Source organism: Cygnus olor, chromosome 2 (genome assembly GCF_009769625.2).
Source record: "Cygnus olor isolate bCygOlo1 chromosome 2, bCygOlo1.pri.v2, whole genome shotgun sequence".
Classification (NCBI taxonomy): Eukaryota; Metazoa; Chordata; class Aves; order Anseriformes; family Anatidae; genus Cygnus; species Cygnus olor.
The window spans coordinates 10,724,325-10,751,648 of NC_049170.1; the positions used below are offsets into that span (position 1 = coordinate 10,724,325).

The 27,324-nt window shown below is 38.5% G+C and overlaps 2 protein-coding genes across 4 annotated transcripts in view; one reads left to right on the top strand and one right to left on the bottom strand.

Annotated features, from left to right (window-relative positions):
* The window catches only part of ESYT2 (extended synaptotagmin 2), an 86,755-nt gene extending 78,960 nt beyond the window's left edge, over positions 1-7,795 (bottom strand). For 2 of the 3 annotated variants that reach the window (XM_040546231.1, XM_040546230.1), the window contains exon 1: positions 5,142-7,795. In XM_040546231.1, the coding sequence (XP_040402165.1) occupies positions 5,142-5,492 (351 nt within the window). In that variant the 5' untranslated portion in view covers positions 5,493-7,795. Of the gene's footprint in view, positions 1-158; positions 179-5,141 lie in introns of those variants that run through there. The other variant, XM_040546233.1, reaches the window with a different exon arrangement.
* A 3,635-nt stretch (positions 7,796-11,430) lies between these two features.
* Positions 11,431-27,324, top strand: part of DYNC2I1 (dynein 2 intermediate chain 1) — a 32,154-nt gene continuing 16,260 nt past the window's right edge. Inside the window, exons 1-9 of the mRNA XM_040548896.1 lie at positions 11,431-12,206; positions 14,443-14,496; positions 16,849-17,284; positions 17,831-17,880; positions 18,502-18,825; positions 20,161-20,225; positions 21,873-21,930; positions 25,202-25,279; positions 26,466-26,664. Coding sequence (XP_040404830.1) covers positions 11,895-12,206; positions 14,443-14,496; positions 16,849-17,284; positions 17,831-17,880; positions 18,502-18,825; positions 20,161-20,225; positions 21,873-21,930; positions 25,202-25,279; positions 26,466-26,664 — 1,576 coding nt within the window. The 5' untranslated portion in view covers positions 11,431-11,894. The remainder of the gene's footprint in view (positions 12,207-14,442; positions 14,497-16,848; positions 17,285-17,830; positions 17,881-18,501; positions 18,826-20,160; positions 20,226-21,872; positions 21,931-25,201; positions 25,280-26,465; positions 26,665-27,324) is intronic.

The following is a 27,324-nucleotide window of genomic DNA, read 5'->3' on the forward strand; positions in this document are numbered from 1 at the left end:
AAATTAAACTTCTTCCAAAAAAACAGAAAACCCACAACCACTAAACCACACAGTACACATGTGTGTATGCATACACCATCAGGCATCTCGAACAGAAGGCGGTTTTGAAAAAAATGCATCAGGCAGAAGGATGTGGACTTCAGTTGTTCAGTACTCACAAGTTATTACTCCATCCTCACTCACGCTGTTTCATACTTTCCAGATGCAGGCTGGCAGACCACAGGATATGGCCATCTGCAGCACTCACCATCTAAACTGATTAGATGCAGCTTAGCATTAAGGAGACATACATGGAAGTCATTTTTCTATCGAATCTAACATTCTCAACTAACATTTGGAGAAAGGATGAGGAGGATGTGTAACAATGTCTCATATCCTCCTTTTTATGTTTTAGTATGCTGCATAAAAACTCACCTATAATTCACATAGCTAACACCGTTAGCTGAAGTTGTAAGTTGAGAGAAAGCTCTTTTTGTTCTGTGGGAATTAAAAAACAAATTAACATTGCAGAAGTCCTTTTGCTTTATCAGGTTTATTGAGTACATATTCAATAGCCGTCAGAACAGAGTCTTTGGAGCTTCCTGTTCTGAATCTAAGATCCAGTTCACAGGTTTGATTTTACAGCATCCAGAAGCTGTCATATCAAATACATGTAAGAGCACCACTACCTCAATCCTCTGTACTCTGCAGATGCAACTCAGTACAGGATATGACTCTGCACTTAGACCTGCTTAACTGATCTTCTTCCACGAACATACTGGGTCTGCCTTCCTAATATCAGTAAATACTGAAATCTTCATTCCCCTAACCACATAATTACAGTATTTTACAAGAAGCTCATAGAAGGGTTTGAAAAAAAAAGATATACATGACTAAATACAAATCATTTCATAGTTACAAATCATAATTTCCTTTCTCACACATGTTCCAAAGACTACTTTTACCCAGAACAGTCTGTGACCCTTTAAACACTAGGGGTTTGTTCAACATTCAATCCAACACTCAGCTAACAAGTATGCAATTACCACAGAAGCCATACTTTGCTGAACCACTGCGAAAAAACGCTCATCTAATCCTGGGTTGATAATTCATGGATATATACATACATCATACATCAGCATCTATCAAAAACGGTACACACAAGTATCTTCCCTACAGGTGTAGGGATGATACAGCAATTCAAACTACTACCTGAGCACAAGAATTTCATACCACTTCCCAAGAGGAGTACCTATCAATTTTTTTTACCACTGTAAGTCAGCTTAGTTGAACAGGTGACTAGTCACACGTTTATCAGTTTGGGCAGGCTTTTTCCTTTACCTTAAGGTAGATGAGAAAAACAATTAATACCACCATAAAAATCACTCCAAACTACAGCAGAAACTCAAGTCTATAGGACACAAAATACTATCACAAATTTGTAATTAATATATTAATATGACACTACTTTTACTACAGAGATGTATACTACTTTAGTTTCATTATAATACTTGGAAAGAGAAACAAAAAAATTTGTCCAAACATGTTTTCAGAATCAATTATCTAAAACCGCTAAGATTTGTTCCTATTTTGGTCTCCTGCTGACTGCTGACAGACTGCACAGATACAGGCCCTGGTACCAGGCCAAATTTACAATTAATCCGGGGGAAAAAAGTCAGCATGGCCTTTATCTATACTTTGAAGAAAAGAGGAGTAAAATTCACTTATCCAAAACAATGCTGAACAGTAACTGTAAATACATCATGAAAGTAACATAAAACAATCCCAAATCCCCTAAAACGGAAAAGCTAGGTAACTTTTTTGGTTGTTCTGAGAAAGAATGAAGTAAATTGGTTACACCACTTCTATTTTTAAAACAGTGATGGAATTTCATCATCTAAAGCAACATGATGCCTTGCCTTTAAAATTTCAGTCCTGGTTTCCTACCTTCTCTATTCAAAGTAAGGATTCTTAATTGCTGCTTTCCCTATATATGTTTGCATCTTAATTACATTTATTCCAGTATAAAATACATATAGTGTATGAAACGTTGCTAAGACAGGGGAAACACTGACTTTATTTAAAGACCATTTTGATCTCCAGTCATTTTGCATTGTAAATTCTGCTGCCTAATTCAAATGACTTGGAAAAGCGCCCAACTCCCCTCCCTCCCACCCCACATAACCAGTGACAGCTCCCAAACACGCAGCAGAGCTATAACTACACGTTAGCAGGCCTATGAGTACAGATCTTATTACGACAGCGAACAAAATATTTCTTGATCCCATCCACTTGTATTAGTAACACAAAGCGCAAGGAACAGAGAAGAAAAATTGCTTCCTGAAGAGTTTATGTTCTAGCGTGTGATCTTTAAGCATAATATTTTAAATAACAGAGTATTTACATTTTAAATGACTTATATTCATGTTGAATTCATTCCTTTCACAGAAAGGAACGTTCTTATCATATAACCATCTGGTTATGGAAAAATTAAATCTTTTTAAGAAACTAATAATTAACATTACTAACTGTAGTGTGATAGCACAATAGTATTACTTGCAAATCGTAACTAAGCATAGTCACAGGACAAATCTTAACACATTACTCATGCAATAACCACTTTCTTAAAAATAAGTAAGTCAGTGAAGTATTACTGCATACTTCAGATAAATGGCTTATGCAGTAATCAATCTTAATGCAGGTAAGAGAAAAAAATAAAAATAAAAAATAATAAAAATCACACTTCACATACATTGCTGCTCACCTGAAATTCTTTTCTAATAAGAATAGTAAAAAAAAAAAAAAAAAACACAAAGCAAATAAGTGTTTAGGATGTTAGGTAATATTAATTGAAAAACAGCTTACTGCATCTCAATTTTAGTCCCTGAAGAATAGAAAATGCCCTATATTTTAACTTACTTGGGTAAGATGACGTTGCATTTTAACTTTATTTCCATGATCAGAAACCAAAAGAGCACACACTAGTTTGGAGTTCACATTGAGACATATAAACTGGAACAACAGTAATCAATCAATAGTAAGAGATATCAGGCTCCATACACTGTCCATTGTCTCTTACTCAAAATATGATTGAAATTCGTGATTCTCTAGGATAACATATAGAAAACAGAAGGAAAGAGAAAAGCTATTGTCCAAGACAAACTTGTACACAGATAGCAAAAAGAGTCATTAGAAGCTTAATGACTATGAGAGCAGACAAAGACTACTTTTGATTGGCCCTCAGTCCGCAACAGACTTCTGTTTTCCAAGCTGCATTCAATCTGGAAGCTACATTTATTTGGATGCATACTTCCAGACTATAGCATACAGTTAGCAGAAGGAAAAGAAACGAGACCTTTAAGATTTAACAATATGATTAAAGAGGAGAAGAAAAGTAAAAGAAAAAGAAAAGAGTGATTTACAATACAACTGCCAACTGATGTATCAGATGGTCACACCTTCAGGGAAACACCGCATACTGATCAATTGCTTTCTGACAGCACTATGATATGCAGGTGCTTGCAGCCAGCACTCATTTCTCTCTATGAATTTCTACCCACAGTGTACATCAAGAGGCCCCTTTCTAGATTTTTAGGTATTTGGCCAACTCCATGCAAGAATTAATTGCCATTTTATCAAAGGTAACTAATTATGATTTAGAGTTTACACACAGCACTAAGCTTGAGTATCCACTGCCTAGTTACTGGCACATAGTTACTTACACAACCCTCCACAACAAACCCAGGTTCAATTAATTTATTTTAAATGCGTCAAATCAGAACATTTCCATTATATGACTGCATGGTAACAGGAAAAAAAAAAGCAATCATAGAGCTAACGTAAGAGCTATTGGCCAGTTTATTTAAGACTTACATCTCAGCTTCAAGCAGTAAAACCACCTCATCTCTTTTATACAAAGTTCCCGTGTTTACCACGATCTTGTAAAAAGAACTAGGGTAAAAGACACAAGAAAACAGAAGTACGAGGCCTCCCATTTCACACCTATACCCTATATTCACTCTGGATGTCTGAAACTTGCGTAACTTCCTTGTTAGAGCTGGGAACGGGTAACATCAGGTACGATTTGATGACAAGGAGACCACAACTTGGATAATGAACATCGCAAGTCTGTCTGGTGCACAGCCACTGCACAGAGCACCCTGCAGAGACGTGGATGGCTATCACTGAGCAGCAGAGAACAGACAGCAACAAAATCACATGGAAAGATTCAGCAGAAATCCCCAAGACTTCTGATGTGGAGACCAAGATAGCATCAAGCTCCTCACAGCGGATTACCCTAGCAGAACAGGACACCCGAGGCCTTGATGAGCGCTGCTGGGTGGCTGGCTGTTAGCTGTGTTTAAAGAAATTTAATGCCACAGGTAAAAATTACAAAAAGCTAGTAGTCAGCTCTGAAGCTGAGCTTCGGCTGAAAACGGTAGCTGTAAATATTTATCAGAAAGCCCCAAACTTTCAAAGGAATGTTCCACTTTCGAAGAAAACCTTTTAAAGCCAACCAGGGCGATGCTCGAGTACGGCCACCTGAGCGCCCTCACCTTAGCCCTCCCCTCACAGCCCTGAAACCAGCCAAGAATCCCACCTCATTTTTCTGTCATTCCCTATTAAGTAACACTTTATTTAAAACCGTTAAGAAGCTGATTTTGTCAGCCTCTGCTCTCAACTTTTCAAGAAAAAAACCTTTTTCCCCAGTCACAAGATATCGCAGAAACCTCGCGACGTCCCAAACGCGGGCGTCGCTGCCATCCGATGGGGGGAAAAAATATACAAAATAATAAAAAGGTAACCCAAAGCCTGAGGTAAAGTTTATTTCTGCGAGGGAAGCCCGGTCCGCGGCGGCGGTCAGGGCACGGCAGGGCGGCCGCCTCAGGCGCTAACGGGCCGGGAGGCGGCGGCGGGGTCAGGCCACCGCAGCGGAGGGACGGTCCCGGGTCCCGAGGAAGGCTGGCGGAGCAGGGCCGGGCACCCCAAGGCCGGCAGCTCCTCACCTTCTCCCTTCCAGCTATGGGCCTTCAGCGGGCCCGTGCCCCGCAGCCCGGGGAGGAGGAGGAGGCGGCCGCCACCACGGAGGTGCCGGGCCCGAGGCCGGCCGCGGGGCTCGGCTGCTCCCTCGGAAGCGCCGAAGGGCGTTGTTGGGCACTCACCCAGGCGGGCAGATCCGCCGAGGAGACGCTGAGCCGCACCGCCTCCTCCTCGTCCTCCAGGAAGGCGAGAGCCCGGCCCAGGCGGGAGGTTTTGCCGCCGCGGTGCCTGCGGATCCAGAAGAGCCCGCACAGGGCGATGAGCACCCAGCTGAAGCTCAGCCCCAGGTAGCCCAGCACGTAGACGGGGAAGATGAGCACGAAGCTCCTGGCGAACTGCGACACCAAACCCGTCACGTCCACGCTCAACAGCGACGGCGGCGGCGGCTCCGGCACCGAGTCCCCGGCGGCCGCGGCCGCCGCCTTGTCCGCGGACCCCGCTCCGGGGGGCTGCTTCGCCGCGGCCCCGCTCATGCTGCCGCAGCGGCGGTTCCTCCGACTGCTGCCGCTCCTCCCGCTGCTCCTCCTTCTCCTCCTCCTCGCATCCTGCGCCCGGCCCCGCTGGCCGCGCACCGACACCAGCCGCCGCCCGCTTCCGCGTTCGGCTCGGCCCGGCCCGGCCCCAGCCGCGGGGAGGCGCCGGCCGCCCCCTTTCCTCCTGCCGCCGCCGCCTCCCGCAATCCCGGGCGGCCCCGGCGCTCCCTCCCCACCGCCCGGGGCCTGCCTGAGGAAGAGCCGAGCTGTGAGGGGACCCCCTCGTCACTTCCCGACCAAGCTCTCCCCGCTCGGTGCAGGAGCTCTGTGAGGAGGCACGCGATGGCGGGCACCTCGGTGCTGCTTCGTGCCTCCTCACAGACACGCCGCGGCTTCTCCCCAGTCTCTGTAGCCGCGCATGGTTGAAAGGTTTCCACCTGTTACGCCCTTCTGTGGAAAGCTTCGCATTTTTCTTTGTCTGCTGTTGAGGGATGTTATTAAAAGATGGACTGATACACGGCTTGGAGGAGCCAGGGGTTGGTCATTCCACGCCTGGGTTACAACAGGTGCTGCCTGAAGTTTTGCTCACACATCCTCAGATAAAGCTGTCTCCTTTGTCATCTTGTTAATATATAGGAGTACCTGGGGTAGCACCCACAATCCAGACTCTTGGGATTACACAAGTCCTGATCTGCAGAACTCATAAATCATGATTTTCTACAGGTTTGCATCCTATGTCCCTTTACAGATACGCTTGCTTCACATGTCTTCCTCCTATCATTCCTTTATCTTGTCAATAATATAACCCCACCAGTTTTGGGAGGAGCAGCTGTTGCTTGTCCTTGCTTATCAGTTTGCTGGTACACCCTTGCTGATTAATCTCAGCATTTATGAGGAGTGTTATTCATCTGGATATAAGTGCCCAACCTTCCACTCAGCAGGGCAGTCAGGGCTCTTTCTCCTCTCTTCAGCCAACTTTCACAAAAGTTTCAGGGCTCTGAGACTAGCATTTGCAGGCAGGGGAGAGCAAATTTAGCCCATAGGCTAAAAAGTTATGAAAAACATACAAATGACAAAAAGGGAAGTTCTATTAACTTCACATCCTTAAGAAATGAAAACAACCTCATCTCAATTATCCAGAGAAATGGAAAGTCAGAAAGGAAATAGCACAAAAGAAAAAGCTGTTTGACCAGTATTGCACAGCAAAACTGGAAAGACAGTCCAGATCTTGGTAACTGATTGTGTTCTTCTTACATTGTCTTTCCAAATTCCCTCGATGCCTGAACTCAGACACAACGGATGACTCAAAGAAAAATAAATGGCCATACATTCACAGAATCACAGAGTGGTTGAGGTTGGAAGGGACCTCTGAAGATCATCTAGTCCACCCCCCCTGCCGAGCAGGACCACCTAGAGCACGTTGCACAGGACGGCATCCAGGCGGGATTTTAATATCTCCAGAGAAGGAGACTCTACAGCCTCTCTGGGCAACCTGTTCCAGTGCTCTGTCACCCTTATAGTAAAGAAGTGCCCCCTCATATTGAAGTGGAATGTCCTGTGCTTCAGTTTGTCACTGTGTACAACTGAAAAGAGACTGGCTTCAACCTCTTGACACCCTCCCCTCAGATATTTTTATACATCAATGAGGTCTTCCCTCAGTCTTCTCTTTTCCAGGCTAAACAGAACCAGCTCTCAGCCTGTCCTTGTACGACAGATGCTCCAGTCCTCTGACCATCTTTGTAGCCCTCATCTGGACTCGCTCCAGTAGTTCTATGTCCCTCTTTTACTGGGGAGCCCAGAACTGTACACAATACTCCAGTTGTGGCATCACCAGGGCTGAGTAGAGGGGGAAGATCACCTCCCTTGACCTGCTGGCAACATTCCTCCCAGATGGTTGGGAAACTGCAAGGCAGCATAATACTCTACAAAAGCTTTTTTTTATTATTATTTTTAAACTGGGGATATCAAGTGGGACTGTGACCCATTTGGATACCAATAATATCAAACTACAGTAAATGTGGTGGGGGGGGTTTTGTCTGTGTGGTTTTGTGTTGTCCGTTTGTTTGCATTTACTATATTCCTAAATACTTGGTTTGCTTATATAAACTTTCTTGTGAATTCTTCAATCCTAAGGTTGAGTAACACCTAGTACAAGTGGCTGTATTCTTTGACAGCTCCTTCAATTACTGAAAATACTGTCATGATTTTCTCATCTTTTCAAGTCCTTCGTTATAGGTCTTGGACTCCATTGCTCCATTTTACTTCCCTATTTAGCTTCACAGTATCAGAACCGGAATATTACTGTATCAAAAACCAAAATTAAAATTCAAAACAGGAGAAAAAAAAAAAGTGATTGAATTAACATGTTATGCCAACTAACACTTTACCATATGCAACATTTTATTCTGCTGTCCTTTATGTCTCTGTGCGTTCTGCAAATGAGCTGGATATAGAACTGGCAGAGTATCCCGTACAGTCAATAATAATACATCAGAGAAGCACAGTATAAAAAAAATGAATCTTGTAGTAGCATTTGGCATGACGAACACATAATTGTAGGCCTGACAACCTAGCATTGATCCTGGCCAGAATGATGAATTAGTCGATAGAGAAGTCTGATTAATTAGAACTAAAGGTGAGTGATACAGCGCCAATCAAATAGGAAAACAAAAGCGAGATCTTTTAAAATTAATTTGAAAGCATTTATCTGTAACATCAAGAGAAAGTTGTGATAAAGAGGTTACAGCTGACTTCTTAGAACTTCTGTAGATAACCAACTTGGCCTCACACGGTATTTTGGTGAAGAAACTGGGTGGTATGAAATTAGCATACCATTATTATAATAGAGACAAAAAAGCCTTGTTAAGATACAAACTCTGCTGCTTGAGGGTTAAGTTAAAGTCACTCTCTTGGAGCACTTGATACAATGTTCCTGATAAACAAAAGTTATTTGTTTACTCTTATCTTTTTTGGTGTTGGCAAATTGCTGAATAATTCGTTCCAGAAACTTGGGTTTGTTAAGCTAATTCACTTATTTCCTGATCCTCCTATTTTTTGGTACTTACAATAGCTGTCTTCTTGAACATGTCAAGAACACTTGAAGGTACTTATACCACAGAGATCACTGGCTTTTCCTTAAGTATCCTATAGTGAATTATATCAGCTACAGAGCTGATTATGTTTATCTCAGATAATGTTTTTTTCTTTTCATATCCTGTTTTGTAGGCCCGTTGCCTCCTTGGAATTTTAATTAATATTTTTTTATTACAATATTCCTTTATATAAATTCTTAGTCATTTTTGTTTGTTCCCCCTTTTCATAGGATTCTTTTTTTATTTGTTTAAAACTCAATAGCTTCCATTGGAGTAAAACCTGGGATTACAATAGTTTGCTATGATGCCTTTTATCCAGTAAGTACCAATAATATATTTTAACATATATAATAATATATTTTATATTTTATATATAGTAATATATTTTAAAATAGCTTACTAAAAAGATCTTATTTATAAATCTTTCTTCTTTTTTTTTTTTTTTTTTTTGGGGGGGGGGTGAGAAAAATTAGCAAATTTTAGTTTATATGATGAAAAAGAAAAATCTAGGTTTCCCCCAACTTCAAGAAAATATGTTTTGGAAGCAATTTTAATTGTTGCTTCCAGATTAACAGTTAATCTTCCTGAAAACCAGTATTTGATACTTATTTGATTTGACCTTATTTTAGTCAGCACCTTTGTTTCAATATGTAACTTTTCTCTACAGATTTTTAACTACTGAATAGAAATCTTTAACTATGAATAGAAATATGAGAATGTTTACACAGATAGGAGTTTTTAGCTAGAAAAAAAAGGCATTATTAATAGAAAACATATTTTTATTTAAGTGTACTTCTGGGTTTGATTTTGTCCTGCTGTCTCAACCTGCTTCAGATCATCTAGCATATAGCATAAATATTTTCTACCTGCTTCAAATTATCTAATATGTAGCAGAAAAAGAGTTAGAAGACTCTACCATCAGTATATAGAGCTTCTGTTGTTTGGAACAAACCCATGTATCTCTGATCTCTGGTATAACCCAATCTGCCTTCATTTTCACTGAATGCATAAATTGTACTCCCATGATAAGATGCTCAAATATTTATTGTTGCTGAAGACATATATACTTTCCACTATAACATGTTCTTCAGTTTTCACCTTGATCATCATCTGGTTTTTGTTTGTTTGTGGTTGTCATTGTTGTCTTCCCCCTAACAGTACTCTTACAAGTTATGGTTCAAAACTAGAGGCACACAGGTCACTTCAGAGATCCGCATTTTTGCTGTTTGTTTATGGGTCTGGAGGAATGACTACCAAAAACCATTTTGAACACTTTGTGAGAGGTCATTTATGCACCTACGCTGATAATAGTATTTGAGTTTTCTTCTCATCTTCAGCAGAAATTGGTGAATTTTATAATTCACCAGAATTCACCAGAAATTCAGAATTCAACAGAAAAGGGGGGGGGGGGGGGGGGGGGGGGATGGGACACTGCAAAACCTAGATCTTCGTAAGTCTCTTCCTTCATACAAAACCTATAATTATCTTTTTTGTTTGTTTGTTTTTAATGATAATTTTTAAACATGATGTAGGGTTGCCACATCGTTGCTGTGAGAGTGCATATTTCTGGTATTTTTTTTGTTGTAATTCTGTGGTATGTCACTCTACACACATATGGAGAAAAAAGCAATATTGCATCACAGGATTAGAGGAACATCCAAAGAGAAATAATAGCACATTACTATAAAGTGTAAAAAGCTGTTATTGTGTATTCATGTTTTTCAGATAGCAGTGCAGGTGAAAAACAAGTGACAAAATACAAAATCATGTACTACCTAAAATCTTATTAAAATTCTCAGGGCTACCAAAAGCCTAGCTTACAACACACTTTTATTTCCAAGAGAAGTAGGGCTTCTTTTTATGCTGTATAGTGATAGAAGAAATGCATGTCTTTTTTTTTTTTTTTTTTGCATGTGTTCACATGACTCTAACATCCATTTTTAGAAAAAACAGTAGAACTACTGACATTTTTTTTCTTTTTCTCCTCACTAGATTGGTGATAAACTGTCATTTATTTTGATAGATGGTGGAAAAACAATGACATGCACAAATTTTAGCTCTGTTATTCCACAGGTGTTCCTCCAACTTGTGTTCTCATGCAGCAGTTAAGCTTGTTTGATCACTGGCTTTAAGCTTTGCAAAATTCTGTACAATCCCTCTAGTGGTGCCTTCCCACATCTGTGATTTTTCTCTTGTCATAAAGCTGCTTGACTAGTGTACTCTACTAGGGGGAATAAAAAGCTACTGGCAGCCAAAATAGTTTGTTTGTTAGTTTGTTTTTGGTAACTAATACATATGCACACTCTAAAGAAGTAGATGGTACATCCAGAATTTGAAAAAAAAAGAAAAAAAATATTTTGTTCTGTCCAGTCTTTGGTATTGCTGTCGCATTTACTAGTTTTAGTAATATGTGTTTGCTGTATTGTTATTAAAAACAAGTTGAATTAGAGTACTTGAAGGTAGTTTTTGTCCTTCAGCTTCTGTATGGAGGACATCACGTGCAGAATATCCTTTACTAAGCAGATGCATAGTTCCACGTGCTTGTAACACTTCACCACCTTGGCTAAAAAGCTCTTGGAATTAATCCAGGATGGTTTGTACACGCATTTCTACTTTTTCAGGGAAGATGATATAAAAATGCTTATGGATTATTATTGCTCTGCCAAAGACAGCTAAATTATTCATATGAATGTTTATAAGTAGTTTAGCATTCATAGATGCTTAGTGCAATATAGCTCTTAAAAGCCATAATGTTTTTTCTTTTTAAATATCATTGTTTTTATCCTAATTGCTTTATTTGCTTTAGTGATACATGATAAAGGAAAATACCTCATACTCCAGACAGAGATACAACTTTTACAGCCTTTTTAATTTACGGTACAAAGCAAGGAAACATGGATAGGAAAAATCTGCATCAAGGATGTACGTATTTGTATGTATTTGCCAACTGACTATTTAAGGCCGAGAACTCAGGGTTAAATTTTATCTCTGAAGTCTAGTGACAACTCCTGTTGAACTTCAGGATTGTTTCTCACATGCCAAAATGCCTTTTGCCCCCCCTCGATAATCAGCTTTCTACAAACGTTAATAACAAATACTTCAGTAAACTCATTCCCCCCTTTCATGTAGTTACAATTTTATTTTATTTTTCCCCAATAAAAAGAAAAAACAAACAAACAAACTTCAAGCGCCCAGGGGAGTTTTCAGTCAGCCTGTTAAATCGCGCAACACGTTAGCATATTCGCCGCGCCAGCAGCGCCCGCCTTCCTCGCAGGCCGTCCCTTGCTCCCTGTTGCAGAAAATAGCTCCGATGCTATTTATGAGATTATTATTATTTTACATTTGCAGCTCTTTACACGTGTTGCTGAGGCGCCGCCGTTTCTCCTCTCGCCGACGCCGGAGGCATGGGGGCGCACCCGTCCGCCATTTCACACCGCCCTCCCCTTCTCTTCCCTTCACGCCGTGCGGCCGCAGCACCGCCCGCTCCGGGGCGGGCTCCCCGCTCCCTCACCGCCCGGCCCACCGCCGCCGGTCGCTAGGCGAGCCCGGACGCCCTCTCGCCATCGTTTCGTGCCCTCCCGGTGGCGGCTCCCCGCCGCCCCCCGCCATGGAGGGCGATAAGGTGAGGGGCCGGCCAGTGGCGGGCGGGGCTGCGGGAGAGGCGTGAGGGGACCGCGGTGGGGCCGGCCCGCCTCGCCCCCGTGCCCCTCAGGAGGGCCCGCAGCCGGAGGGGAGGAGGCGGGGGCGGCAGCCGGGCTCCTCCGCTGCTGGTCGAGGCCGCTCCTCGCCAGGCTCGGCCCTGGGCGTGAAGGGGCGCAGCCAGCTGGCGGCCCCAGCGCTTCTGCTGCTGCTCTGGGGCTCAAGTCTCACGATTTTGTCACTGCAACGATGAAACCCTCATCCACGTAGCATGAGGAAGCCCTTATTCCTTATATCCCCTGGAGGAATAAGGATTATTCCAGTAGAGGAATAACTCTTCTCTTTGGTGTGGCTGCATCAGCTGCAGACCTCCCTGCTGAAGGGATCTGGTTGTTGATGAAAACACCCAAAGCTGTTCCTGGTTCAGACCGTAAATGAAAAGTCTTGGATAGCTGCTACTTCTGTAACTGATGAGGCTTATAGTGCTTTAGGGACCCACATAACTTTTGCATGGTGCTGTTGTGTTATGAAAAGTTTGTAGAGCTCCAAAATAAAGGAAAAAAAAAAAAAACTACTACAACATATCAGTGTGCAGTTATGTTACATCTTCACTTGGAAAAGCAATGGTATCATATCACTTTTTTGGAAAAATGAAAATTTTTGCCAAATTTTTTAAAAAAAAAAAAAAATATATATATATAAATTGTAGTATAATTTTTAGAAATAATATTTTAGAAAATCACTTATTATTACTATTTTTTTCAATCTGGATTTTACAATTAGTGAATATAGAGAACAAAGTACTGTGAAAAAAAGCGTGGCAAGGTTTGTGATACTTCATTACATTAGATACATTCTAAAAGCTTTCATTTTGACACCGTTTCCCTACCTGTAGTGCATCACAAACCTCTTTATTGAAAAGAGATGGATTAGTGAATTGTGATGGAATGCTAAACTTTGATCTAATTTTATTCAAGTGTGCTGGTATGTTTTAAGGCTGCCAAAGATCCAGAGGCATTTGTACAGCTACACTGTTTGAGAAAGCCTCCTTCTATTGTTTCTGTCAAATCAAGGCTCTCACTCATGCTGTTTGAGCTCTCAAATAGGTAACTGATATTGGAAATGAGAGAGAGAAATATTTACATGTAAATAATAAAGTACTTTTCTCTGGCTTTAAGACTGCAGAAATATATCATACTGCTTTTGTATCTTTTTCTTTAGAATCACAGTTAAAGAGAATCATAAATTCTTAACAACATTAAGAATAACATTTTAAACAGAATTTAAGATTAAGTTCTGAAAAACTCCAGTCTTTCTAGGTTAGGAGTGAAGAGCCCCCTCTTGGTATTTTAAATAATTGTCTGAGGTAGCAAGGATACTTAGTTTGCTGACTTCATAAGGCAACACACTTGACCTTTAGTTTAGGGGACAGATGCTTAAAAGTCAAATTGTTTCACAGAACTTCTTGAGTTCAGTAAATTGTGGCACTGAATGTCTTCTGACAAGCACCCTGTGTTGTCACGTGCGTGAATTGAGTTAAACCCCAGTGTGGCTTAAATAACTAATCTTAATTTGGATTTAAATGAGTGTATAGGGACTTTTAAATTAGTAGACAGGTGAGCAACTTAGATAAATCCTTTTAAAGTTTGTCCTAAACATTTATTTCTGTGTGTACAGCAATTCCTCTGACACTTTTGTACTTATTGATGGAGGGACGGTGCTCTCAAAGGTATTACATTTCATCAAGCTTTAAAAAGGGTCCCTCTCTATTTGTTAGTCTCCTGCAAAAGCTGAGAATGAAGTGGGAAATCATCATATATAAAAAGCATCGTATTCTGGTGGTGGTGGTGAGATGAAAACTGTTGACCTCAGAAAAGTGGCAGATATACGTTTTCGGGCACTGGAAAATCAAGTCTAAATGTTGGCTACATTTTTTTTGGTCTGTTTTAAAATAAATCTCAAACTACATTACCTAATATCTATTGGCTATGCTCTTTTTAGACTATTAGCATCATTAATGTTCTTACTTTGTTTTCTAATATGTACCTAAATTTTCTCTAAAAAAATTAACAATCATGTATTATATGTTTGGGATTTTATATAGGATACTGTACTACTTGCCATATGTAGCTTGATCCTTTCCTTTGAAAAAATATTCTTTGTTAAATGATTTCTCACTGCAAATTGGTTACTGCCTTTTGTCGTCTTTTCTGTTCTAGAGAAGAACCAAAGAAGATACTTGGAAATCAGAAGAACTTAAGACATATCTTAGGGTAATTTTATTTTATTTTTATTGTTTTTGATACTAAGTTACCTTACAGAAATCACCGAATCATTAAGGCTGGAAAAGACCTCCAAGACCATCTGGTCCAACCATCGCCCTACTACCAATGTCACCCACTAAACCATGTCCCTAAGCACTACACCCAACCTTTCCTTGATCACCCCCAGGGATGGTGATGCCACCACCTCCCTGGGCAACCTGTCCCAGTGCCTGACTGCTCTTTCTGAGAATAAATATTTCCGAATTTCCAACCTAAACCTCATTTACTGACAGTCTAAACAGAGAAGATTGACTACTTGTTCCACTAGACGCTATGTCTTGTCCATCCTCTTTAATATCTTTATTGATGATTTGGATGAGGAATTGAGTGCACCCTCAGTAAGTTTGCAAATGACACCAAAATGGGGGGAAGTGTTGATCTGCTGGAGGGTAGGCCCTGCAGAGGGACCTGGATGGGTTGGGTTAATGGGCAGAGAGGCCAATGGGCTGAGGTTCAACATGGCTAAGTGCCGGGTCCTGCACTTTGGCCACAACAACCACATGCAGCGCTACAGGCTTGGGGCAGAGTGGCTGGGAAGCTGTGCAGAGGAAAAGGATCTGGGGGTGCTGATTGATGCTCGCCTGAACATGAGCCAGCAGCGTGCCCAGGTGGCCAAGAAGGCCAACGGCATCCTGGCTTGTATCAGGAATAGTGTGGCCAGCAGGACCAGGGAGGTGATCGTCCCCCTGTACTCAGCTCTGTCTGGTGAGGCCACACCTCAAGTGCTGTGTTCAGCTTTGGGCCCCTCGCTACACGAAGGACATCGAGGCCCTGGAGCATGTCCAGAGAAGCTGGTGAAGGTCCTGGTCCTGGTCCACAAAGCTGGTGAAGGGCCTGGAACACAAGTCCTGTGAGGAGCGGCTGAGGGAACTGGGGTTGTTTAGTCTGGGGAGGAGGAGGCTCAGGGGAGACCTTGTGGCTCTCTACAGCTATCTGAAAGGAAGCTGCGGGGAGCTGGGGGTCGGCCTCTTCTCACAGGTAACTAGTGATAGGACTAGAGGAAATGGCCTCCAGTTGCACCAGGGGAGGTTCAGGTTGGAAATGAGGAGACATTTCTTCTCAGAAAGAGTGGCCACATAAAACAATGGGATCTGATTTGCTCACTGCCCAAATCCAAGTTACAGCTGTACTTTATATATACTTACTCAGTTTCCTACACGCATATTATATACTGTAATTACTGTCATTATCTATTATGTTTGTCATGTGCTTTTAAGCTGGTTAATTACTTTCTCCAAAGGCATTTGGCCAAATATGTATTCAGCCTCCAGTTAGTAACACCATTCATATTCATCTTGTGCTGTATTTTTTTAAAAGGTGTTTTCCAATATGTGTATTTCTTTCTGTGTCTTGTGCAGATCCTCATTAATTCTTTGATAAAAGGTATCCTACTTGTTCATCTTGTCCACTTAGCTTTCTGCCAATTACATTTCAAAGCTCCCCATTGCTTCAATGCCAGTGCTACAGTATAAGTACTTTGTACTTTTTAGATACTCAGTAACATTTCCTCTACTTCCACATAGGCTAAAGCAAACAAATTTGAGACAAAATGTTTTGGTTCCAACAGAAGTAGTGTGGTTGGGCTTTCATTTCTGTGAAACAGATGGATAAAGTTTAATTCAGTGTACTCATTGACTGCAATCAAAGAAAGTTCTGTTTGTTCTGCATTAAATAAATAGCTAAAATCGTGGATGTAGTGAAACTAGTGGGAGTTTTGGTACTTGATTCAAGAAGGTTCAAATATAATCTGTTATAATGTTAAAAATAAAAATAAAGATAGGAATAGTAGCATCATCATGGGATCTAGGCCAAAAAATTTCTTTCACAACTTTTATATGCTGTATTTTGATTTCTCTTCAAATAAAAGCAAATCTTCTATTCTAAAGGCAGTTACAGGATGTCCAGTTATCTATCATTGCTCTTTATTTCTGTTAAGTATTTTACAAGATGGCACATTTTCTGTCTACATGAGCTAACAACTTTAAGATGCTCTGATAATTTTTTGACCTAACTCTAAACAGGATGCACAGTTCTACACTATTTGTTCTACCAAATTCTTTCCACATACATTGAAAATGCAGCTTATGAATCTCACTTACTAGTTCTCTTTACAATAAATACAGGCATGGTGTTAGCTATTTTACATACAAAGTAAGCCTAGAGATATATCAGCATTTTAATACAGCTAGGGAAATTAAATTCAGTTAGCAATCCAGAAACTGATTTTTTTCACGTGTATATACTATATCTAAATAGATTGCTAAATTAATTAATATATTACTATTATTATTTGTGCTCCAGGCATCACAACCAGAGGGTCAGAATGAAGACAAAAAGCACAGAGAAAAGAAACTGCAGAAAGAGAAGGCTGTTCATGACGCACGCACTCATAAAGATGAACGCAAAGACAGAGGAAAGAGCAAGGAAAGAACAAGAGAGAGAGAGAGATTTAAATCTGTTGAAAGAGACAGAGATAAAATGAGAGAGAGAGAAAGGGGAAAAGAACATCACAGAGAACGTGACAGAGAGAGACACCAAGTTAAGCTTCGAGAGCAGAGTTTGGATAAGGAAAGATACAGTGTACCGAAAGATAAAGACAGGGAGAGTGATAGAGAACGTGATAAAAAGCATAAAAGACATGAGATAAAGCAAACAGACCTGCAAAATAGTCTGAACCCATCTGAAGGAAGAGAGAAAGAACATTACAGAAAAAGAGAAAAAAGCAGACATCGTTTGGGTATGTTGCTTTGTGTTGCTCTTTTACTTTGAAATATTTGATATTTAGGCAGAAGTACTGTGCAGCCATACAGAGAGGATGAACACAGGCAGGTTGGAGTAAGTACTGAAATATAAATCTTTACAGAATCCTGTCATAACTTAGTTTTATTTTGGTGGTTTTTGAATTTTGATGCTGGTTTCCTTTTCTCTGAAGAGATTTCATTGCTTTTGTTGGTCAGTTGACTTGGAAAGAAGTCCTGCCCTGGCACTCTGTACTGAGTGATCAGTTTGAATCCCAAAGTTGCAGGGTTATTGCCGAAGTTCGTAGCATGTGTCATTTCTCTTACCATTACAAAAGACAATTGAGAACAGACGGGTTCATCAGGAAGGAAACAGGAATAACCAGCTTTGGAGAGAGAATTTCAAATGAACGATCTGTTATTATAGAAAGCTATTATGTTTTAGAAATCAATATCCTTGAAATGCTTTTTTCTAGTCTGGAGTTAATTATGTACAGAGTTTGAGTATAATAAAGTCTGCTCATCAATTTTTACACATTTTTCAGAAGAGGAGAAAAGAGATGAAGAGCGAGAAAGAAGACATACAGGAAAGAAGGTAAAGAAAGAGAAAGGAATGAAGTGTTTTGTAATGAAGTAAGATAAAATTGCAAAATAATGAAGAAATCAGACCCCACTCTAGAAATTCAAGAGTGCCATGTATAGTAAGGTTCTCACAGGCATACAAAATACATAACAAAATATATCAGAACCATTCCGTTTTAAGGACACACTTCACTCTTTTTTTTTTTTTTTTAAAGTAAAATGAATTTTGGATAGCAAACAGCTTTATGTTTGTACAGCTTCATCAATTTTTTTCTGTCTGCTATATATGCATTTATTTCAAGCATATTGTTAAGTATGCATCCTATTTTACAATAGATCACCTAGTAAATAAAGAATTAAATTATTGTGTAAAGATTACCTAACCCAAAGACGTTTCTGTAGCCAAGTACGCAATGTTTCTGAAGAACTATTCAGAATCTCAAGTTATGTGATAATTTGTTAGTTGCTTCGCCATCATATTTGATAAAAAATTTGTCTGGAAGATCCACGCTGGCAGAAAGAGATTTGGTACTTAACAAATCTGTCTATTTTTGACCATTAAAATGATGGATTTGTAAAATAAAACAGTCTTGTAGAACTTTCTAACTCTTAAATGTTATTTTTTTCATTGCAGGATAACAATACCAAAAAGAGCATAGACAAATCTTTAGCAATCGAAGTTGAAGAATTTGAACGGGGACACAAGTTGCAGAAAGATCAAGAGCTGGATAAAGAAGAAAGGAGGAGATACAGGGAAAAACAAGAACGTTCTTTCAGGCCAGGAAAAGAGAGACTTTCAAAAGAGAGAAGTCATAAACCTTATGACAAGGAAGAGGAAGAAAAGCACAAGTCAAAGGGATCTAAAGAGGGATCTTCCCATGGAGACAGACGACATCCGACAGAAGCTAATAAAAGAGTAAAAAGTGGAGAAAATGAAAGAAAGAAGCATGATCTTAGGGTTAGTTTTTAACACTTAAATGCATTAACTTATCACTCCAATTGTTGATACATCATTATTAATGAAAATACTAGGATCATATGTCAACATTTTCTGAAATTTGAGGCTAAGGTTTTAGATTAACACACTACATATGCATTTAAGTGTCCTAAACCAGAGCTGATTCTACCCATGAAATCTTAATGGGAAACTTGTGTATGTTAGAAATTTCTTTTTTCATAAAATTCTTGATTGCTATGACTTTGAAAATTTTCATTAACACTGTGAAGTAGAGATTAGGCTAAAGGTCCATTAAAATGTAGTGAATGCCTGAAAAAAATCAGGATTTTTTTAGAGGCTATTTTGATGTTTCTTATAAAGGGAGCATGTACGTCTAACAATTAGGCACATGAGTATAGATCCGTTTATATTTGTTTGTTGTCTCTACTTCTGAAGCCATTAAATATATTTCATATATATAAATACAGAGCATGATGATGTATCATAGAGATTTAATCAGAAACTTGGAAATGCTATTGTTTTCTGTAAGTTCACATTGTACTAGAATGAGAGAAGAAATCTGTAACAATTTTTAACTCTTAAAATCTGAGATGAGTTTTATGGCACGAAGAACCATTCAGGTAGTCTAGGGTAGTTTCTTCTGCTTATTAAAGAGTGAGTATGTACATGCTTCTCAAAGAAAAGGTCAGAAACATGTTCTAGTGAAAATACTAGGCATCTTCAATGTAGGGACCCACCACAACTAGTTCCTGTAACTGACTTTCTGCAGCAGAATTCAAAAGTCTATCAGCAGCTTGCTTGGGAATTGACTTCCTTGGAAATTTACTCAAGAAACTGTTACAAATAATAGTCACCTATGCTGATGCTTCTATTTCAAAGTTTCTTTTTTCTGATAAAAGCAACTTTATCTTGAATCACCTATTTAGTGCATTTCCAAACACAGACAAATCCATCATAATATAGAGTTTAAGATGCAAGTCATATGCTGGGAATTAGAAGTGCATGAGACTGTTCTTTGTCCCTGGGTTCAACAGATGTGAATTTTTGCAGTCTCTACTGTTAAAATACCGTTCTTTGAAGCAGTATGGCCACATTCAGATGCCTATGGAGGAGGATAGCCCTTTTCCCTACCAGTTTTTCGGCCATATCTGGGGATTATTTAGGAAAATGCTTAGGAAATTTGGCCTGTGGCAAAACAGGACCAATAACTGGGCTAACAATTCACGTGTAGACAAGCAGTTTACAGTGGGCCCAGAGCATTCTTTAACCATTGTTACTAATATAGTGACATGAAGACATCCTTTAAAAATTGTGAATGTGTGACTTCTTTTACAGAACAGTGACTACAAAAAAGAAGAGGAGAATCAACAAGAAGAAAAAATGAGCCATCAGCATGTAAGGTAAATTCAGAGATTTAAAATAAATGTATATTATATGGCATCTACTAAGATACAGTCACAACCGAAACATTAAGCATGAACTCTTGTTCTCATAATATCTAGGGCTTTTCCTCCAAGATGATTTATTTTAAAATGTATGTATTTTTATTCCATGCAATTCTTTTTCTACACCAAGGTAATATCAGACATTTTACAGTCCTTGCAAACTACAGGTGTGTTGATATAGGCGCTTAGTTTGGGAGATAGAAATGCTGTGCTCTACCACCTGAACTTCACTATGCAGTCATGTGGACAAACTTATCATGACAGTCTATGTAGGACCCTCTTAAACTGTTTATTTCAGTTTGAATATCTCTACTTAGCTTCTCCACTGGATGATATCTACAGTACTTCTGTTGCTGTAAAAGGGAAAGGTCAAGGTTGTCCTGATTAGGAAGAGTAAAATTTCAGGGTAATGTTTCCAAAATTTCTTATTAGCAAATGGAAAATCTCTTTTAGAAGTTTTCTTTACATTCTAGTTCTCTTTGCATTCTTTAATGTTTCAGCCTTGTGAAACTCCTATACAGCTTTCTGGAGCATAACTCTCTGTGGATGTCATCAGTCACAATTCTCGTTCCTGAATCCTAGTTTAGCTTCCTAGCTCAAAAGAAGATTGCCATGCTGGTGTCTGGGGACTCTGACAGAGACAGTGAAGTCCCTACTGCTGTTGGCTAAGTATAATAACAGTATCTTAAGAATGGGACAAATCACTTCCGTGTTAGTCAGTTTATCATTGTGGAAGTGTATTCCTGTAAAAAGAAAACCAAAATAAACCCTCTGTGTTGGGATGGTTCCTAGCAGCAGTACTCAGCTGTGTCAAGCAGTGCAGACTACAGAAGGTTGGATTTTGCAGCTGTTGCTGATGGGGTGCTGCGGGGTAGACGTTGGTTGTGCAAAGCTGGTAAAAAGGAGTTAGCTGTTTCTGAATGGCAAGGAAAGCATTATAGCATATAGGAATGTCCCTAAATCCCAGTTCAGTGTCAAGCAAATTTTTATTGTTGCCTTTTCATGTTCATCAGTACAATCATCTGTCCAACCACCAGTATATATGAACACTCACTCACTTCTTAAGAACTCAGAACGTTCCCTTCTTGAAGTCTGATACTCAGCTTCTGAAATAATCAAACAAATCACTACAGAGCAGATGTCGTTGCTGATTTACTCGTCCTCTCTGGCCCTGATTGCATCGTCCTCATAAATAAAACCCCTCAATGAAACACCAGGTTTGAATGTCAGTCTGATTTACAGCTTTAGAGCACATTACACCCATCTGATCTTGATCTACAGTTGGCTGCAGATATTAATAAAATTCAAAGATGTGTAGGTTTCATATTTTTTTCTCTTTAATTTTTCTTTTGTATTGATGCAATTATAGGTGTTGAACAAGTTTTTTGCAATTCTTGGCTGATTAATCACTTGCTTTTTCATTATCATTTTATATCGTAAACAGATCTATAAAAGTATTTGTAGAAATATTTTTTTTTGGAAAGTTTCATTTTTTTCATTTTCAGGAAGAAAGAGCAATTTTTTCTTAAAGCAAACAAACAAAATAACCCCAGTGCTTTCTTCTGAGTTAACAAATGAAATTGTCATTCTCTTTTTCAATAGGACTGCAAAAGATAAAGGAAAAATCAGTGAAAAAGAGAGAAGGGACACAAGACAAGAGGTAAAACTATTTAGTTTTAGATCTTTGAATGTTGTGATTTTCTTGCGATTAATGACAGTTACAATAAGTATTTCAATACAATGCTATTCCAAGGTAAAATAATGTTTATGTATATTGATTGATCTTCAGATATTTATTACTCTCTCTTTTTGGATACAGCATTAGAAAATAGATTTATTCTGTATAAATTTGCCAAGCATTAAAAGTAGACATCTACTCAACTTTATTTCAGTATCTTCTACACATGAAAAGTAATTCTCAGTAGGTGGGAAAAGTTTACACATAAGTAATATAAAAGATGTACACATACTTATATCATTTCTTTTTATAAACAGCTGACATAGGCAAATAAAATGTAGTGCAAGCCAAATAAAATGTAGTTAGCAGTGTAATTTGTATATGTTACTTAAAACAGTTGCCATAAGAGAGAGGAAAGTATTTTTATAAATGGACAGTTTTTAAAAATCATTACTTAACGTAGGTTTTCGGCAAGTGTAGAATGCAAGCTGTTAGATTTGGGTTAATTTGGACCAGTCGGTGCAGATACAACCTAACTTTATCATAAAAAAATAAATAAATTCTATATTTCGAACTGTTTGTAACCATCCTTAAAAATCTAAATTCTCTTTTGGAATGTTGTAGGATTGTGGTCCTGATCTGAGAAAATGTGTTAGTACCAACTGAAGACATGCTTTTCTGTATTCTTGTGCTATGGGCAGACATTTATCTTTCATATATCCTAGACATGCTTTTCTGTATTCTTGTGCTATGGGCAGACATTTATCTTTCATATATCCTTCAGCCGTATCTCTTTCAAAAACATACTAACTTCTATTAGTTTTCATGCCATGAATATGTCTGTTTCAAGGCTGATCTAAGACCTCTGTTATATGTTATTCTTTTCTTCTAACTTCCAATACATTTCTATTATTATTGCCTTAGTGCTAGCATTTAGTTCAAATACTTTTTTTGGGTTTTCTTCCCCTAACGAGTTTATAGGAAGCAAGTTTGTTCTTTCTCTGACTTAGTTTTGCTGACTTTTACAAGCCAAATTCTTCATTCCTCTCATCATCCTAGTAGCTCTTTATTTCAGTTTGCATTGATTTTTCTTGAATATGGGTGGCCAGACTTGAACTCTGACTTTTCATCAGTGCTTCACATGATACTGTACGTGACATAAATACTTACATGTACTACTTCCTAAAAGAAGCCTTCCAATGTATTCTTTGACTTAATTTGTATGGCTCGGCTCTTATGTCTGTGGTGACTAATACATTCAAACTGTTCTCTTCCTCTGTTGCTTCCAACTGCTGAGGCATCTCATCTTTAGGCATGAGTTGTCTGGTGAGAACCTAAATTGCCTCTGTAATTTGCGGGGAAAAATAAGCAGTTTGGATTTCTTTTCCATTAACTTCTCTTTCTTCATTGACAATGGGAGGCAAACTAGGAGGATGAGATCCTTACTTAGGAGCTAACTCAAAAGGAATAATTGTCAAATTCTATGGGTTTGCACTTTATGCTGTTTAATTTCATCATATGTTTGTTACTCCAAATGCCAGAGTCATTCAGGTAATCCAGCTTGTCTTCCTCATCTTGCTTTCTGTTGACAATATATTTTCCACAGGCCTTTTAAAGTAGGAACCTAGCTGTGGTAGGGTGATTCTGACTTCGTATGAGAACTTAAAAGGCTCTTAGGAGGGCAGTAGCATTTTGACAACTACTGACAGTTGGAGGTTTTTGCTATTTAAAAACTACATGTGCATTGGTGCAATGTTATAAACATACACATTAATAAAAATGAAAGCTCTGTATACAAAGATTTAGAGATGTTAGTGTAACAAAAAGTATGTTGATATGTGCGTTACTACGTTTATTTTCACTAAATGGAGTAAGGAAAAAAAACATTTCCACATGATCTACTTACTGCTGGGTACCTGCAACCTTATAGGCAAAACAAATTGGGGAAATCTTGCCCAATTTTGGCCAGTTTTGCCCAGATGGCCAACCTGACTAATACAATCTGTTCTTGATCCCAAGATTGATCTGGGAAATGACTCAAAGTGGCAGCCAGAATGACTGAAGTACTGTAGTCCTAGGAGTCTGATATTAGACTCTGAAAAACAAGGTATCCATGTAAGCTGCTTACACTTGCATAATGTCTTCGCTACTTAGGAGAGGAAGGCACTACATTCTGTGAAATGGCTACTGATCATGCTGTAGTTGCAGTTGATAGAATGGGATTGCAGGTGTTGAGCTAGTCAAATTGCTGAAATACCCACAATGAATTTCATGAGTTTCCAATTTGTGGTCCTGGCAGGGAGTGGAAAGATAATGGGTTTCTAGACTGAAGCCTATTATCTGAGAGAGAAAGCTCTTGAACAGTCATGAAAGTATCAAATGTGTGCCTAACTCGGTGTTTGACAACTAACTGCTCTCCTTGGATTATAAATGAAGTAGGAAATAATAGGTGCTGCTGGAAAATTTTCATAAAACCTTTCAAAACCTTTCTGTTTTGAAGTCTGTTGAAATCCCTTGCATGTAGATAATTTAATTTATTACTTGGAAGAGACTATTGAAGGAAAAGGCTGAGTAAGAATTTGATATATTGGTGTGTATTGTTTAAGCTCTTTATTTTTTGATCATGCTAGGGTAATTACTTGATGTTATTTTAATCAATAAGTTAGTGAAAGACAGCTTCCTTGAAGTTATTTCAGGGATGCCATAAATCTTACTGCAAGAAAATATAGTAGAAAATTCAATGTTAACAAATTTATTTATGTATAAAACTTATTTTCTCATTGCATCCATGTATCTGTTTTCCTGGTTCCAACATCTGCACTGTTTTATTATCAGATAGGGTCCCTCAGTATTATTTAGGTATAGAGATATTTTGGTGTAATCCCCTAAAAAATTCAACAGTCTTATTTTGCTGTTACACCATCATGAAAGCTACTGTATACTATTGAATTTATAGGCAACACATCAGTTTTTGTGTCTTTTCTGATAAAATTACAGGTGGGAAAATCAGTTGTTCCTCCCAATGTAGAGCTGAGTTCTCCTTTGTCATCTTAAATTATTATTTTACATCAGTAATAATCACTAATACACCTTTCTTTGTATTTCTAAACTGAATTTGTTGCATATTCTTGTGAAAATGTAGAAATACCTGAATAGAACAACTATTAGTCTATCTTTATGCTAAGATTTAGCAGATTAAAAAACTAATTCTTGATAAGATTTTATAACGGTTTCATTTATTACTTTTGTTTAGGAAATTAAAGATACACACATCTATAATTCAGACACAGGGTTTGATAACTTTTCAGAAAATTATGAAGATGATTTTGAAGTAAGTAAAAACATACAATTGTCCTTTTTGAAATAATTCTCAGGTATCAAAATAATGGTTAATTTTATTAATAGAAATGAAAACTGCAGGTTGTTACATGGTTTTTACTTATACTTTCTGGGTAACAGTGACCTTAACTTGTCTAACTAAATAATATGTAAATACACTGTTATGTTGAAACTCTCTGCTATATACTTAGGTTTCATTGAAGGCTGGGAACTAACTTTCTCTTTTGTTGAAGTCTTCATAAAATTCTTTTTCTATCTTCCTGGATTTCAATTATTTAAATAGTTTACTGTGAAAAATGTTGAATATTTTAAATAATGGCATCAACTTATCAATTTAATGAGAGAGAAAAGGCCTCATTACTTTTCATTGAAAAAATACTTTGGAAAAGGTATTGATGCATGGCAATCTCTTCACTAATTTGTTTAATTGGATTCCCATTTTTAACTCTCTTTTGTTTACTTTAAAGTTAAGATAGAAGAGTTTGCTGAGTGGGCTTTCATTGCTAGCTGAACCAACAACTTTGTCATCTTTGTTCAGCCAAGGTAGAATTCATCTCCACTTCGGTTATGTGCGATGTCTGCCATTGAGACGTTAATTACATTCCCTTTGCATTCAGTGGAGAGAAGAAAGCACTTTTAGGCTTCTTCATATCATTTGTTAGATGATTACTTCAGCATGAGACAGATTGTCTTAGCTGTGCTCCAAAGAATTATTAAAGCATGTGTCTAAGCATGCACTTGCAAACAGGTAGAATGGAAGTTAGGTAAAATTGAGGGTGCCATTGAAGGGCAGCTTGAATTTAAACTAGCAAATAAACAACTTTATATGTCTATGAATCATTTATGCTGCTGAACATCATTATGTTCTTTCTTTAAAGAATACGTAACTCACCTGAACATATAGTTCCTACTTTAGGATATTAAAAAAAAAAAAGTCTATTTTGGGCACTGAAGGACAACACTGGGGGATTTTCTTCTCTCAGTTAAAATTGCCACGCAATCAACACGTCATTGTTTTTATATCAAATGGTTATTTTTAAGTGCCTTTCAGTCAGAGGATTTGTAGCCGTCTGTATGATACTTTTGTTTTACTGCTAGTGCATTTCATAATTTATTAAAAAGATCCTGAAAAATACAATATCTGCAACCCATGTTTATTAGTACTATTACTTCTAAAGGATTATGAAGATGATTTTGATGATGATGATGAAGGCAAAAGTGGTGAAGAAGGAGATGCAAAAGAAAAACTAGGAGAGATTCCTTTTTCCAAAACATCAGAAATTGAAGAAATTCAAAGAGCAATTAATGCAGAAAATGATAGAATTTCTATTTCACTGCCAAAGAAAATCAAAAATGAAAAAGAGGAACCAATCATGGGTATGTGACTAGGCACCAGTCTTTTTTTCATTAAATGTATGAGTAACGCATACAACTTATGAGTAAACACGCCAGTTCTTCTGGAAGTCTGCTTAAAGGCAGAAATCTGGTCCTTTGGATGAGTCACTTGGGTTTGTGGGTAAGTGCTGTAACTTTTCACATTGCTAAAGAATGATTCAGAGGCATTACTAATCGCTTAAAATGTGAAGTATAAAAATTTACAGACTAACATTTCATATGTCTTATTTTGGGTAAAAGGAGAATGAGAGAGTTTAGATTTTGAAAACTGGAGGAGTGCTAGGCAGTTTGGGTCTTCTAGTGACGTTAATTGGCCTTCTTTTAAGCAAGGTTGAAGCCACTGCTCTGGTTGTGAAAGTGAGAAAAATACATCTACTACTTAAATGTGTAGTTCTATGTCACTTTTAAGATGTAGGGTTTTTCTCTGAAAAGTGACTGTGGAATTGCAGTTTTACATTCAGTTGATCTGATACCTCTGAGTGCCCATCTGCTTATTTAACGAATTGCATCCTTTGCAATTCGTTAATCCCATCTGCTTATTTAACGGATTGTTCCCCTTTGCGCTGTCTACTCATGTGAATGGCAGTACAGAATCATTGTGCAAAAGAATCTTAGACAGGTTTATACTCCAGTTATCATACA